Source organism: Colletotrichum fioriniae, assembly GCF_027942845.1.
Source record: "Colletotrichum fioriniae strain IMI 355084 chromosome Unknown scaffold_15, whole genome shotgun sequence".
Taxonomy (NCBI): Eukaryota; Fungi; Ascomycota; class Sordariomycetes; order Glomerellales; family Glomerellaceae; genus Colletotrichum; species Colletotrichum fioriniae.
The window spans coordinates 1,190,556-1,204,683 of NW_027076851.1; the positions used below are offsets into that span (position 1 = coordinate 1,190,556).

General features: G+C 52.5%; 4 protein-coding genes across 4 annotated transcripts; 3 read left to right on the forward strand and 1 right to left on the reverse strand.

The window, feature by feature from the left end:
* Window positions 1-831: 831 nt before the first annotated feature.
* Window positions 832-2,152, reverse strand: APR1 (aspartic proteinase precursor; the record flags this gene model as incomplete). Its single annotated transcript, XM_053196924.2, has 3 exons — window positions 832-1,778; window positions 1,838-1,991; window positions 2,054-2,152. The coding sequence occupies 3 exons, from the start codon at window positions 2,150-2,152 to the stop codon at window positions 832-834; spliced, it is 1,200 nt and encodes a 399-aa protein (XP_053045612.1).
* Window positions 2,153-4,648: 2,496 nt separating this feature from the next.
* Window positions 4,649-6,220, forward strand: SHM2 (Serine hydroxymethyltransferase, cytosolic; the record flags this gene model as incomplete). Its single annotated transcript, XM_053196923.1, has 3 exons — window positions 4,649-4,693; window positions 4,755-5,170; window positions 5,233-6,220. The coding sequence occupies 3 exons, from the start codon at window positions 4,649-4,651 to the stop codon at window positions 6,218-6,220; spliced, it is 1,449 nt and encodes a 482-aa protein (XP_053045611.1).
* Window positions 6,221-7,027: 807 nt separating this feature from the next.
* On the forward strand, window positions 7,028-8,028 carry N0V96_010830 (uncharacterized protein; the record flags this gene model as incomplete). Its single annotated transcript, XM_053196922.2, has 2 exons — window positions 7,028-7,036; window positions 7,471-8,028. 2 exons carry the CDS (start codon window positions 7,028-7,030, stop codon window positions 8,026-8,028), a joined length of 567 nt encoding a protein of 188 aa, XP_053045610.2.
* Window positions 8,029-11,925: 3,897 nt separating this feature from the next.
* On the forward strand, window positions 11,926-12,947 carry N0V96_010831 (uncharacterized protein; the record flags this gene model as incomplete). Its single annotated transcript, XM_065759062.1, has 2 exons — window positions 11,926-11,934; window positions 11,967-12,947. 2 exons carry the CDS (start codon window positions 11,926-11,928, stop codon window positions 12,945-12,947), a joined length of 990 nt encoding a protein of 329 aa, XP_065612372.1.
* Window positions 12,948-14,128: the final 1,181 nt, after the last annotated feature.

Genomic DNA, 14,128 nt, shown 5'->3' on the forward strand with positions numbered 1-14,128 from the left:
TAGCCCAGTGGAGGGCGGGATTGTCGCGACGCGCGAGGTTCGTCGGTCGCTCGTCTTGGTGGAACTCCAAACCCTTTTTTCGTCAAGCGTCGCGAGGCCAGGCGTGTTGGGGAACCTTTTCATCCAAGAACAAACTCAAAGACAAGCAACGGTACTCGGAAAATGAATGGGGTCCATCAAAGTCGCCGTTTTTGGATTTTTTTCGCCTTGCAAATGCTCCTGGAGCAATTCCCCTGCGTGACTGTCGGGAGGCTATACTGGAAAATTGGACAGAACCACGGGTCCTTGTTGGTTGCTGGCGAAAAGGCACTGAGCTGAGGTCAGCAGCGATTGGCCTGCCGATCCAAATAAGCGGGTCTATTACCCACGTGATGATCTGGCCCGTGCAGAGAGCAGAGTGGGCTCCACGTTACGCTTACACCTTTGTGACTTGATTGAGGTAGGTACCTTTACAGCTGGTAATTACGCTGAACCATCTCGATTCAGAGTTTATGCACAGAGAGTAGTTTGTTGAAGCTTCTGTCTCAATACCGTAATAGTATTAATCTTATTCACTACATGGTCTATGACATGTCCATAGCATCATTGCGCTGGATAGAAATTGTGATTCCATGAATCTCAGCAGTGCAGTTCAAACGCCTTCAAAGGTAGACCTAATTTCACATAGACAATGCACAATAACACAAATGCTCAAAGGAAAATGCTACTATTGGTATTCTCACAACGGTGTCCAGACTAGCTACCCATCGTAGTTACATTACAGCCGCACCCTGAATCTGATTGACCGAGGAATCGACGTATTCTCAAGGAAATGGGGTTATGAATAGGCGTTTATTTCTTAGCCTTAGCCAGACCAACGGCGTTCTTGCCGAGGTCATAAACGGAGTACCACCGGCGCAGGAAGGCATCTCCCAAGATGACAAGGGGGCCGACCGGCTCGGGGAAGTCCATGCCCTGGAAGGTGGAGATGCAGCTACCAGAGACCTCCAGGACGTAGTCGTAAGCGGAAATGCTGAAGTTGTAGCCAGAGAGAGTGAAGGTGATGTCGGGGAGCTCGTCACGCTTGGAGCACTCAACAGAGTACTGGCCGTTGTAACCCTTCTTGGCACCAATCTCCTTGTTGAGCAGCTCAGCAAGAGCAGAGGGGAGGACGTTCAAGGAAGTGCCGGTGTCAAGGATGGCACCGTGTCCCTCAAGGTCAGCGGTCTCGTCGCCAAGGGTAATGGCATCGAGGTCAACCTCCCAGTAAGCCTTGCGGCGGAGGGGGATGTAGGTGATCTTGCCCTCGTAGTGAGAGGCATCGAGGCCACCAAAGGTAGCCTCGCTCTCATCACCTTCCTCGTTGGTGTCGCCGAGGTAGAAGGCGAAGACAGGCTCGTCAATAGCCTTCTGGTTAACAAGGTTGTAGAAGGGGGGAACAATCTTGTTGACGGAAATGGTGTCGTAACCAAGACCGAGGATACCGTCGAAGCGGCCGAAGGCAAAGGCAAGGCCGGGCTCGCTAGTAGCCTCGGCAAAGTCCTGCTTCTTGATCTTAAGGTCGCCAATGGAGACGTCATCCTGGGAGACGAAACCAGTCAAGCTGCCAGAGCCGTAGTGGATCTCGAACTCGGAGCCGTTGGACTTGTAGGTAGAAGACGACGAAGAGTCGTACTTGGAGTGCAGGTAGCATGCAATGCTGCCGCACTGCTGGGAAGGAACCCACAGGTTGGAGCTACCAGTGTCCAGGACAACCTTGAAGGTCTGGGGAGGAGTACCGATCTCGATCTCGGAGAAGTCTGAAGTGCAAATGTCAGTTTACTGATGGTGACTAACAAAGGAATGAATTGAAACATACACTGAGCGTTCATGAAGTTGCTCACGGGCACGGGGTGCTCGCCAGTGCTTGTGAAGGGCTTCTGGTTGAACATGGCATCGGCATGGCTGTCAGGGCGAGCGCCCATGTACTTCTGGCCGAGCTGTCTGACTTGGTGCTCGATGGGAACAGAGTTCTAGGGATGACGGCGGTCAGTAAACACTGTTGCGGAGATGCACGACGATGGGCAAAACATACAAGCTGCTCCTCGATGGGGACCTTCTTCAGCTTCAGCTTGTGGACTTCGGCCTGGGCCGCGCCCAACAGCACGGCCGCGGTGAGGAGAGTGCTCTTCATCGTGGCTGTCAACCTCGATTACCCAGAATACGATGGTGTTTGGCGCCCTGCGTCTTCGTGCTTGTGATGCTGAGGAGATGGCGGTTGAAACGGATGGGGGGGATGATGATGTGTTGACGGGGGAAGATGCGGAAGCTGGGGCGGCGCCTGTACCTATTAAGTAGGTAGGTACCTTTGCTGTGGCAGGCATTGGAAGTGTGGCAGACTACCCAGACTTACCTTAGCAACTGCGCCCCCGTGACAACCTGCCCACTCGCCTCCGCAAGGCACGAAGGACCATGACGCAGCACCCGATAGGTGCAGGTACCTTATCTGCCTATCAAAAGCTGGGGTTGGCTCGAAAGGCCCACTTTAGCTGGCTGGGGGAGCAACCATGGAACCTAAGGCGGCGCGGAGCTGCCCCAACTCGCCCAAGGCACGCAGCGAGTTAGAAGCCCGAGACAGAGCTCCTGGCAGCTCTCACACACTTGGTGACACTGACACTCACACTGCTCCCGTCTCCATCTCTCACACTCGCAGGGTGATGCGGCTGCCATTACGGAGCTTGCGTGTCTGATCGCGTGTCCCTGCAGCCTTCTACACCTCGATGCCGCTCAGTTGATACTGCGCCGGAGAGAGATGCACTGCAGCACTGTTGAACGCGCTGGAGTGCAAGGTAAGCAACGGGCTAACATTGCGACGGGGACCTTGACATCACGCAACGAGGTGGATTGATGAGATAAGGAAGATAGCTCAGCTCGCCTTCGGTAACCGATTCCCTGACTCTCTCTCTCTCTCTCTCTCTCTCTCTCTCTCTCTCTCTCTCTCTCTCTTTTACTCGGGTATCCGTGGGCCAAGCTTGGCTTGCTTACCTTATTGCTCTAACATCCGAGGCGTGCCGCGTGCCTGAAAGCCCAGGTGCCTACATCTGGACGGACGCCTTGGTACCTGAGGCCATAAGCATAGATCCTCCGCTAGGCTGTCTCGGAGCTCGGGGGCAATGTGGATGCGGTCTAGATGAGTCAGCATTTTCGAGGAGCAAAACGTGACCCATGTTGTTGAGCTAAGGTATCGAGGCCTTCCAGGTTCTCTCGCGCCAAATGCGCTTTGGAGATGGACTAAGGTAAACTGCACGCAGGTAGTCGCAATTGCCTCAGTGTTGGCCCAACTCACACTTTGCAAGTGCCTCAACTCAAAGCTGGAATCTCATGGTTCACGTCAAAGCCGCATAGAGTTTGATGTGAAAAGTCTTGAATTATCTACGCAGTAGAGTTGTCGTTCAGACACTGGCCAATCACAGATGCGCTTGAAATGAGCTAGGAGAAATGCAACTGTCTTGACTTTCACCTTTCGCCGACATCGCAACTGTCACGTCTCGGGGTTTTTTGATGTGGTCGTACTATCAACGCTGCGATTGCTTCTCTTTTGGAAGGCAATCCTGCCTCGCAGGTTACGATGTTTCAAGCACAGAGTTTCTAGAATCGAAGCTGTAGCTAAGCGCAGAGACGGAACATTGCAGTCTGTTTCAAGAATGACTCTTCTTTCTCGGGTGGTATTCTCGACGTGCGGCCCCCAGTTCCCCCCAGTTTCTCAGGAACAAGGTGGCTGGGAACTCACCCACGAAGCACATCAATCAAGAGAAATCGTGCGAGTTGTCATTCTTTTCGAAGAAGAGCTGTTAGAATGGCTTTGACTCAGAATTCAATTGCCACAAATTGTCCGCTCTTGATGGTCCCGGCTCACCCGAAGCCTACCTGACTGAACTGAAGCTCTAGAGTCGAGAGTCGTGAGACGGTTGAGGTGGGGGAGGCACGAGCAGCTACACTAAACGGTCCAACCACATCCCCGTCGTCGTGAAATGGGGTCCGTTTCCTCGATGACTCGTGGAACCGTTCCAGAATCGGAGTCGACAAGACCCGCCACAGGATGTGAGTTCAGGGAAACGTCAGGGAAGCGCCGTTTTAGCGTTCCAACCGGGAACCACTTACAAGGTGGTGAGCCACACCGGGAACCACAGGGAGCCCACCAAAGGCCCAAAGTGCTCCAAGCTCGCAGTCGCAAACTGTCGAGTCCCAATTTAGCGAACCAAATGCCTCCGAATTGTCCCTGCCATACCTTGCCCATAGGGTAAGTATACAGGTAGTGCTCCGTACCAGTGGTGCCTTTCCATTGTCAAGCCATCAGTCGACTACCTATCGAGGGGCCGCCACAGTCTTTTTTTCTTTTTTTCTCCAATTCCACCGCGTACTGCGTACGACTACGAAGTACTTACAGCTCGACCCCGCCAATCACACCCCGCCAACCCCCACCGCTTCAGCATTCGATTCACATTTTGCTCCCTCCGATGTTCTGCCAAATTTTCTCAAGCTTTTTCCCCATCCCTTCATAACCTTGCTGGCCTCCCTCTCTTCCTCTTCTTTTCCTACATCTACTTCTCTCTTGCCATTGCTTGCGAGAATCTTTCTCTTCTCTTCTTCAACTTCACATCTACGATCCTTCGTAACACCACACATCACAATGGCTGCTACTGGTTCCTACTCCCTCCCCGTCTCCCACAAGGAGGTACGTCTACTCTATTTTGCCCCGCCATGTTTTACAGAGCTGTATACTGACTCACCGATAGATGTTGGAGAAGTCTCTCATTGACTCCGACCCTGAGGTCGCTGAGATCATGAAGGATGAGATCAAGCGCCAGCGCGAGTCCATCATCCTCATCGCCTCCGAGAACGTCACCTCCCGTGCCGTCTTCGATGCCCTTGGATCCCCCATGTCCAACAAGTACTCCGAGGGCCAGCCTGGTGCCAGATACTACGGTGGCAACGAGCACATCGACCAGATCGAGGTCCTCTGCCAGAACCGTGCCCTCAAGGCCTTCAACCTCGACTCCTCCAAGTGGGGTGTCAACGTCCAGTGCTTGTCTGGCTCTCCCGCCAACCTTCAGGTCTACCAGGCCATCATGCCCGTCCACGGCCGCCTCATGGGTCTTGACCTTCCCCACGGTGGTCACTTGTCCCACGGCTACCAGACCCCTGCCAAGAAGTACGTTGCCATACGCTTGTGACACTTACACGAAGAATCATGACTGACTCTCGCGCCCACAGGATCTCTGCTGTCTCTACCTACTTCGAGACCATGCCCTACCGCGTCAACCTCGACACCGGCATCATTGACTACGACCAGCTCGAGAAGAACGCCCAGCTCTTCCGCCCCAAGGTTCTCGTCGCCGGTACCTCTGCCTACTGCCGTCTGATCGACTACGGCCGCATGCGCAAGATCGCCGACTCCGTCGGTGCCTACCTTGTCGTCGACATGGCTCACATCTCCGGTCTCATTGCCGCCGGCGTCATTCCCTCCCCCTTCGAGTACGCCGACATCGTCACCACCACCACCCACAAGTCCCTCCGTGGCCCCCGCGGTGCCATGATCTTCTTCCGCAAGGGCGTCCGCTCCGTCAACGCCAAGGGCCAGGAGACCCTCTACGACCTCGAGAACCCCATCAACTTCTCCGTCTTCCCCGGTCACCAGGGTGGCCCCCACAACCACACCATCACTGCCCTCGCCGTTGCCCTGAAGCAGGCTGCCAGCCCCGACTTCAAGGCCTACCAGCAGAAGGTTATTGACAACGCCAAGGCCATTGAGAACAAGTTCAAGGCCCTCGGCCACAAGCTCGTCGCCGACGGCACCGACTCCCACATGGTCCTCCTCGACCTCCGCCAGTTCAACTTGGACGGTGCCCGTGTTGAGGCCGTTCTCGAGCAGATCAACATCACCTGCAACAAGAACTCCATCCCCGGCGACAAGAGCGCCCTTACCCCCTGCGGTCTCCGTATTGGTACCCCCGCCATGACCTCCCGTGGATTCGGAGAGGCCGACTTCGAGCGCGTCGCCAACTACATTGATGAGTCCATCAAGATCTGCAAGGAGGTCCAGGCTTCCCTGCCCAAGGAGGCCAACAAGCTCAAGGACTTCAAGGCCACCGTCGCCGGCGGCCAGGTTACCAAGATCAACGACCTCCGCAAGGAGGTTGCCGAGTGGAGCGGCAGCTTCCCCCTCCCTGTTGAGGGCTGGCGCGTTGACGCTGGCATCTAAATCATGCCAGCGGCTTGTGTGGCGACAAGTATCCCACGTATGCTAGGGAGTATGACGTGGGAAAAGGAGTAGATCAAGGGAGGGAATCGATATATACCACTCTGGGCTTTGCTTAGGCCCAGTTCAACAAAAATGGTTCAGAAGGGAATAAGCGTGGGGCGACCCAAATCGTCAAGGGGGTCCGGGTTCCGCGCATGACATTTAACATGGCTCATGAACAAAGGGAAAATGTGCTTCAAAGAGCACTGCTGCATTTTACATAGGCGTTGCAATATTTCAAGCGGAAAAACAAATACCGGGAAGGGTAAAACAAAAATTCTGGAGGCGGGAGTTGGGGGTGGCGTTCTCAACTGCGGCCATATTTTAGGTAGCTGACTGCTTCAACGCGGTCAATCGCTCAATGCAATCAACACGTTGACAAGCAAGCATATGTGTCTTTTCTGTTCTATTGATGTTTGAAACGTTGCCGTTGCGCCCTGTTTGTGGCGTTGAGACATTCGAAGCTAGTCCGAAGCTATCCATCACAATGTTCTTGTCCAACATCTAGCAACGACAAGGAAGAGTTAATTCGACATTAGCATTCTTTGATGTAGGAAATCCGTTAGGAAGCATGGTTCAGACTCGAAAACTATATAGTTTGTGTCTACTTTACAATGGACTTGTCTTTCTTTATACGTGATAGCTGCTCAGCCTCTTGTTTGGACTTACACAATAAAACCTTTATTCTTCGTAACCTTGTCTATTCACAATGAGCTTGAGGCCATCCCACGAAACTGTCTCGAAGAGTGGTATACATAACCAACAGTCATGTCCGAGGTTTCTATCTCGTTCTTCTCTCGACAGACCAGACAGAAAACATCAACACTCTACAACAATACACCATCTCCTCGAACACACCTGAACATCAACACAACCATCATCAAACTTGTAAGTTACCAACCCCAACTAACGAGCACAGTTCATTATCTCCCGCTCTCGTCTACACAAACAGAATAATTACATCTTGGTTCCATAGTATAGGTAAGCTTCCACCGCAAAAATGACCAGACTAACATCCCTCCCCATCATCCTCCTCACCCTCGCCAACATCACACCAGCCTTGACATTCTACATCCCCCCTTTCCTACACCACCCAAACAGCACAAACATAACCTACCACATCCCCCCTCCCCCTCCCCAGTCCTCTCCTTCGGACAGCATCAGCAACATCTCCCACCTCCAAACAACAGACCCCTCCTCCCCACCCATAGGCCCCCTACTTCTTCCGCGGCAACCGCCGCTACGAAGACGAAATCTGCGGCGCCTCCTCCTTCGTAGGCATAACCCGCGCAACATCCCCCCTTACAACAGACTGCCTCCTCCTCGCCGACGAGGCAGCAAAAGAGCGCTACGTCTGGTACGCCCGCGGCTTCACCGACAACACCACCATCCTCGGCATCCGCTCCCACGGCACCTGCAACTTTGGCATCCGCCCGCCCTATGCGGACGCGCTCCCGCGCATCAAGACGGGCTGGTACGTCGGCGGCGTGGACGTCGCGGAGTTGGTCCGCACCGCGGTGCGAGATTACAATGTCACGGGCCAGACGGGCGCGAGCGGGATGATGCACTGCTGGGCGAATAGGGAGAACCATGTTGATGTGCAGTGGGCTATTTACGGTTCTGGGGAGCAGGGTGAGGCGGGTTACTTTTGGGCGCCGCCTGTGCCTGTGAAGTCGGGTGCTGCTGGGAGGGGAGGGTTTGTGAGCACGGGTGTGATTACTGGTATGTTGGTTTTCTGGCTGTTGTTGTTTTGGTATATTGTGAACTGAGTATGGTAGATGTATGGTGGTAAGTAGCTGGGTGGTAAGTTGCTAGAGAAATGGTACAAGTTTTTGATGTCATACGGACTCCGTGTAAGGCGTCACATTAGTAGCTTGGAAGTTCAGCGAGTGTATCAGTAGCGATGGAAGTTAGGCCTCACTTGCAGTTCGGTTTCTTGCAAGTTCTAGACAACACATTCATCTCACGCGAATAGCACCTCTCCCACTCCAGCACTTGTTCTCTTTGCCTAGCTCTTTTCAGGTCTTGATTTGCGGAGTTTCTGGAGTGGCTCGGCAGCGTGTTACTCTATTTCAGCCGCTGCCTCAGAGTTTCGTGTCCGGTTGCCTCAATCAATTTCCGAGTCGTCCGTAGCAAGAGCTTGTGCTCAAACCTTGATGGGTTATCCAAACTGTCGGGATCGTGCACAGCTCGCTCATTTGTGCGCCTGCGAAGAAGACTTTTTTTTTTTTTTTTGTGCGTCGTGACTGTAACGTGACTCGACGATATTCTGATTTCATTTATGGGAAAAGAAAGGTATGATGACAGCTCTTCTACTCCAAACGACGTTAAAATCGTCGTCACAAAGCTCTGTGCAGCCTAGTCGATGTAGCATCAAACCTTGGTCTACCAGAGGCGTTCACGCCCGTGCCTCGGTAGCTACCGAGGACCACAACATGTTGCATCGTCGACGCTCATCCCTTAGAACCGTGACACCGTGGGGAAGTTCGTAAGGCGGATAGTCGCCTCGGAAGTATCTGAAAGACTGCATGGATATGTGGTCTGTTAGGCAGACCCAAGCGAGGCTGAACTCTGATCCGAAGTGAACGCCAGATCGCCAGCCACTCGACGAACATGTTCGTCTCATAGTGGTTTCGGATGAAAGAGATGAGAATTCAGCTACGAGGCAAGAACACTCTGTGATACTCAACAGTCGGTGGAAGTTAAATTGCCGGGACGAACGGGGGCACAAGGAGGGGGAGGGGATCGAAACCGAAGACGTCAACTTGCCATGATTCCCACCAATCTGGATTCTAGTTCCGTTGCCCCGATGCAAAACAAGCCGTATTCTGGGTTGCAGTGTTGATTGATCAGTGACTACTTGTATTCCAGCCCGGGAGTAGCAACATAACTCAGGGCTTTGTCAAAGGGCTGCAACGGGAACACGGGAACCAGGCGCTTGCATCTCGTAAAGACGCCTAGAGGAGCGGTCTGAAAGTCTCAGTTTCCATAGCTGTCCCTTTTGACTAGTGCAGTCGGTAGTCAAGTATTGGTGTCGTGAACTAGTTCCGATGGCAGCCGTTGATAGTTTGTAGGCGCCGTCCTGAGTCAAGACGGCGTCACGAACTCGCGATAATCGAAGGGAGATCCACTTGTCGCTGGTCAGCTGTCCGATTCTTCACCGTATCATCGGACGGCATTGGGAACCTAGAGAGGTGATGCGACCAAACCCGTGTTGCTTGAGAGTCGTATTTGACGGAGCAAAGAGTCCTGTGAGAGCTGGGTAGCACAAAATTTCTAATGTTGCATTGTCGTCGGGCTGTCAAAAAAAAAAAAGAAAAAAAAAAAAAAGAAAAAAAAAAAAAGGTCAGATAATAGCAGGCGTCGTCGTGTGTCACAGGAACACACTAACGTAGCAGCCTCTTTCGACGTTCACCCGCTTTAGAGTGTGTTCAGAACTCAAGTTGCATGTGCCAAGATGCCCGGCCCGTGCTGTGCTAGAAACAGAAACTAAGAGGCACAAGCGGCCGTGTCGGCGCTGCATGATGCATATCTCGTAGCGGCGGGATGGATCGAGACAGAGAGACAAAACAGTGGCTTGCGTTAGGCTGGATTTCCGTACCTTAACTCAACGATATTGTGTGTGCTTGAGCTTGGGAGCTTTTTCGATATTGCCTCTTCTCTTTGAGTCACCAGACCAGCCTGGGGTGTGCAGTGCATTCGCGCATCGACATGGAGCGAGGGCAACTGATTCTTCGCCCCAAGTAGGACTCTATGTCTCCTCATTCGCTCTCCATTGGTAGACCGCTCAGTGGCTCAGCTTCAGCGAAGCCTGGTGAGTCAACATTTTATCATTTCATCACGACAGGCGTTGCAAGTCGTTGCTGCTTACGTAGCCGCTCTGTTTCCTCGTCTGTGCCTACGCCTTCACCGAAATCGAAGCGAAAGTGACAGAGCGGCGACGCCGTCGCCTTCGCATTACACTTCACAGTCTTTTCGGGCGCATATTGTTCGTGTTGCTTGCAGTTGTACGCGGCCTGGACCCAGCGCCTGGCTGATCCCGACCATTCCCATGCGCCAAATCTGAAAGTTGAGCCATCACTCTCACGGGAGCTTTGTGACGACATGACAGAAACAGCAAAGAGGCGAGCGATTGTCTCTCGCTTTGCTGCGGGTTGCGGGAAGGATGGAGATGAACAGAGACAGGTATGTCAGAGACACAGAACGAGACAAGCAGAGCAAAAGGGCAAGAGATCAAAGAGAGACGAAATCGGTGGCGCCGTTTGCATGTTTCAAAACGGCAAGTCTCTAGCGGCATCGTTGCCGCCCTCCAGGTTCCTTCTTCGTTTCCTCATCCTCCTTCTTCTCCTACTCCTTCTCTTTCTTGGGGTGTCGTAGGTGTCATGTACTGGTGGACTTGTGGGTGTGTCTTGACAGTCGAAAGCCGGGTGAGGCGTCGTTGCATCGATAGTGGAGGACCCCGGCCATCTCGCACCTGCAGATGATGTGCCGTGACGTGACTACCAAGTACACTATCCGTAGCAACCAGCAAGGCCAGGGCACCAATGGATTTTCAAATCCTTCCCCCAAACTGCCCAAATTGCTCAAACTGCCCCTTTCCCTGTTGCATTCTGGGGTTAAGTTGACCTCTCGAAATCATCCTGTCAGGGGGCACTTCACAACAGGTGTTCCATTATCCACCACAACGCACCTGTTCCAACTAAACACCCCTCCAGCGAAACTTCCATCTGTTCAAGCCTACCACTACCACTACCCCCTGAGTCTTCAAGCTAGCCCTTGTCTCTCTCTTCTTTCCTACCTTTGATCGTCACTTGGATTCTTTCCGCATCCGCCGTGGCTCGTGATATCTCTTCTCTCTCTCTTATTCCGTTATTCTCATCCTTTCTCCACCGGCCTGAACCGCGGTTCCAGTGTGACCAACTCGCCCGGCGTGCTACACTCCATCACCAGGACATCCACGGCCCGTCTGCCTTCTCTGTTATTTAACTTTCGCAGCCTACTTATGGCGCTGCGCCTGCCCAGGACTTGAGAACGAGGCGCTGGACGCTACTTGATCAACTCGACGCGCAACATTCATCCGCCTCATCTTGGCTCTCAGGTTTGGATTTCTGCGACTACCTTAGGTGGCAGGAGTCCCCTAGTATAAAGACGGCCCCTCTACCTTCAACCCTGACTCTACTTTGAGCCGCATAAGGTAGTCCAAGAAACCCATGAACATCAGCAAATCGTAGAACAACAAGCCGCATTAGTGGGAAGAAAATAAGCATTCGTTAGAGAACACCCCCCTGCTGCTGACTCGAACTCGAGTAAGCAAGTATGGTAAGCTTTCATCTCATTCTCTTCCTGTTTGCGTTACGGAACGGCCCGCCGCTATGCTCGTCAGCATCCTTGTTACACCATCTTCCTCATGCAATTCCCCCTTTCCTCTTGTCCTTCTCTCGGCTGTCAGCTCGCTCTCTTTCTTTGTGTTGCCGATATACTTCATAATGAAAACAGGTATGGTTTGTGGTGCTAACTGTCACAGGGGTCCATCAATAAGCAAGTTGCACGGTACGAAATCAGTGCTGTCTTCACTCATCCTGACGCATCCGTCGATATCGTCCTGGTCCATGGTCTCAATGGTCACCCCAAAAGTACATGGACTTCGTCTTCGTCTCCGTCTCAACATGACGAAGGTGTGTTCTGGCCCACAGATCTACTACCACAGTCCCTGGGAAAGACTCGCGCCAATATCTTGGTCTATGGCTACAACGCAGATGTCTATACAACCGGTAAAAGCACAAGTGCAAGCGACAACTTCATCTACCAGCATGCTCAGACACTGGTCACGAACCTCACCCTCTATCGTAAAAGTGAGCGCACAGACAGGAATCCCATCATCTTCGTCGCACACAGCCTGGGTGGCATTCTTGTCAAACGAGCCCTCATTTATTCCAATGACTTGAGAGACAAGAACCAAGAGGATGCCAGATCTATCTTCGTCTCCACCTTTGGAATCATCTTCCTAGGAACGCCACACACCGGATCTGACATGGCAACATGGGGTATTGTTCTGCAAAAGATGGCGGACGCTATTGCGCCCAAGAAAATGTTCGAGAGCGAGTCGGTGCTCCTCAAAACCTTGAAGAAGGACAACGAGACTCTGCAAAACATCAATAGCCATTTTCTCGACTTTTACCAGCGTTTCAATATCCACATGGCCCATGAAAACCACAAGACCGACATCAGAGGAACAATGGTGACGGTGGTGGATGCGAGTTCGGCCAGTCCGCAACTGCCAGGCGTTGTTTACTACGGCATCGAGGCACCGCATTCCGGAATGTGCAAGTTCAACAGCAGCAGCGCTCCTGGATACAGAAACGTTTCAACCGCTATTCGGACATGGGCAGAAGAGGCTCCGCCAGTCATTCGAACCCGTTGGGATATGGAAATGGACGACAGGAGAGCTAGAGCACAATCCGAGGCAGCCGAGATCACTCGCGAGTATGGTAGTCCTCCAGAGACTGTGATTTCAGGTATGCTTTCCTTTCCCGGAAACCCATGTCATGATGGAAAGCCGATTATGAGTCTTTATGCTGACATATGCATCAAGAATATAGATATGTTCCAGCAGCTCAACCATTGTCACCTGTTGACACGACAAGCACCCGGTGCGCATCTGTTTCTGACTCCGCTCCCCAAGTCTTGAATTCTGGTCCTCATTTTGTTCATCCTGACCGATTCCGACCCAACTCGTTTTTCAAAGGGCGAGAGGACTATCTTGCAGATCTTCACAAGCTGTTGAAAGACCCGAAGAGGCGTTCAGAGGGGACATCTGCGGTTTTAATTCAGGGCATTCCTGGTGTCGGTAAAACACATCTTGCTCGGCAGTATTATTTCAATCACAAGGACGAGTATTCTGGGGGCGCATACTGGATCAGATCTACCACGTTGCAAGACATGGAAGACGGGTTCTGGCGCATTGCGAAAACCCAGGCTATCAAGGGCATGGCTGCTCAAGAACATAAGAAGGACTTGTTAAATCCACACAACATGGTCGATGTCGTCAGACGGTGGTTCAATGAGTCAAGCGATTGGCTGCTGGTGTTTGATGGCATTCGCGTCAACGACAAAGCGATTCTCAGATACATACCCGACCGGCCAAACAGCAGTCTTATCTACACATCAACTGACCGGTGCGATCCTGGGTCTCATCTTCTTGACAACCCCAGCATGATGAAGTTGCCTCTACCGCCGATTCAAGACGCACAGGAGTTGTTGCTCGAAGAGATGGGAAAGAAACACCCATACAACACTGATGATCTCAGACGAGCTCATGAATTGGTACAGCTGATGGGTCGCCTCCCTCTGATGATTCATGCCGCTGCTGTGAACATGAATACCACTAGAGAACCGCTCGCAAAGTATCTCAAGACCTTCCGGGACTCACCAAAAGTTGGCGAGCTTCCTGCATACATGGCGATTCGAGATCAGTTGCAAAGTCGCGGTAATTACGCCGCGTTGAATCTGATCTACATACTCTCCTTCTTCAGTCAATTCATGCCGGTTGAACTACTGGCTCTTGGTTTGGGAGCTTTGGACAAGCGTACACCTGTGAAGACGGAAACAACCAAGGGCAGAAGGAGTCTGACACAGACTTTCGTTACTTTAATAAGCTTCGCTCTTATTGAACGAAACGAAGCTGATGACGTCTCTTCCTCGAGTTCGCAGAGCGGTATCGACGCGACTCCTGAGCCTTTGGATACACTCCGTGTTCACAGTGTTGTACAGGCGTTCTTTATTGAACTTCTTACCAAGGAGGGACAGCTGAATTTCTGGCTGGAGCGGGCCATCCGCGTCTTCTGCGCGTCGTTCGATGAGGCCTATACC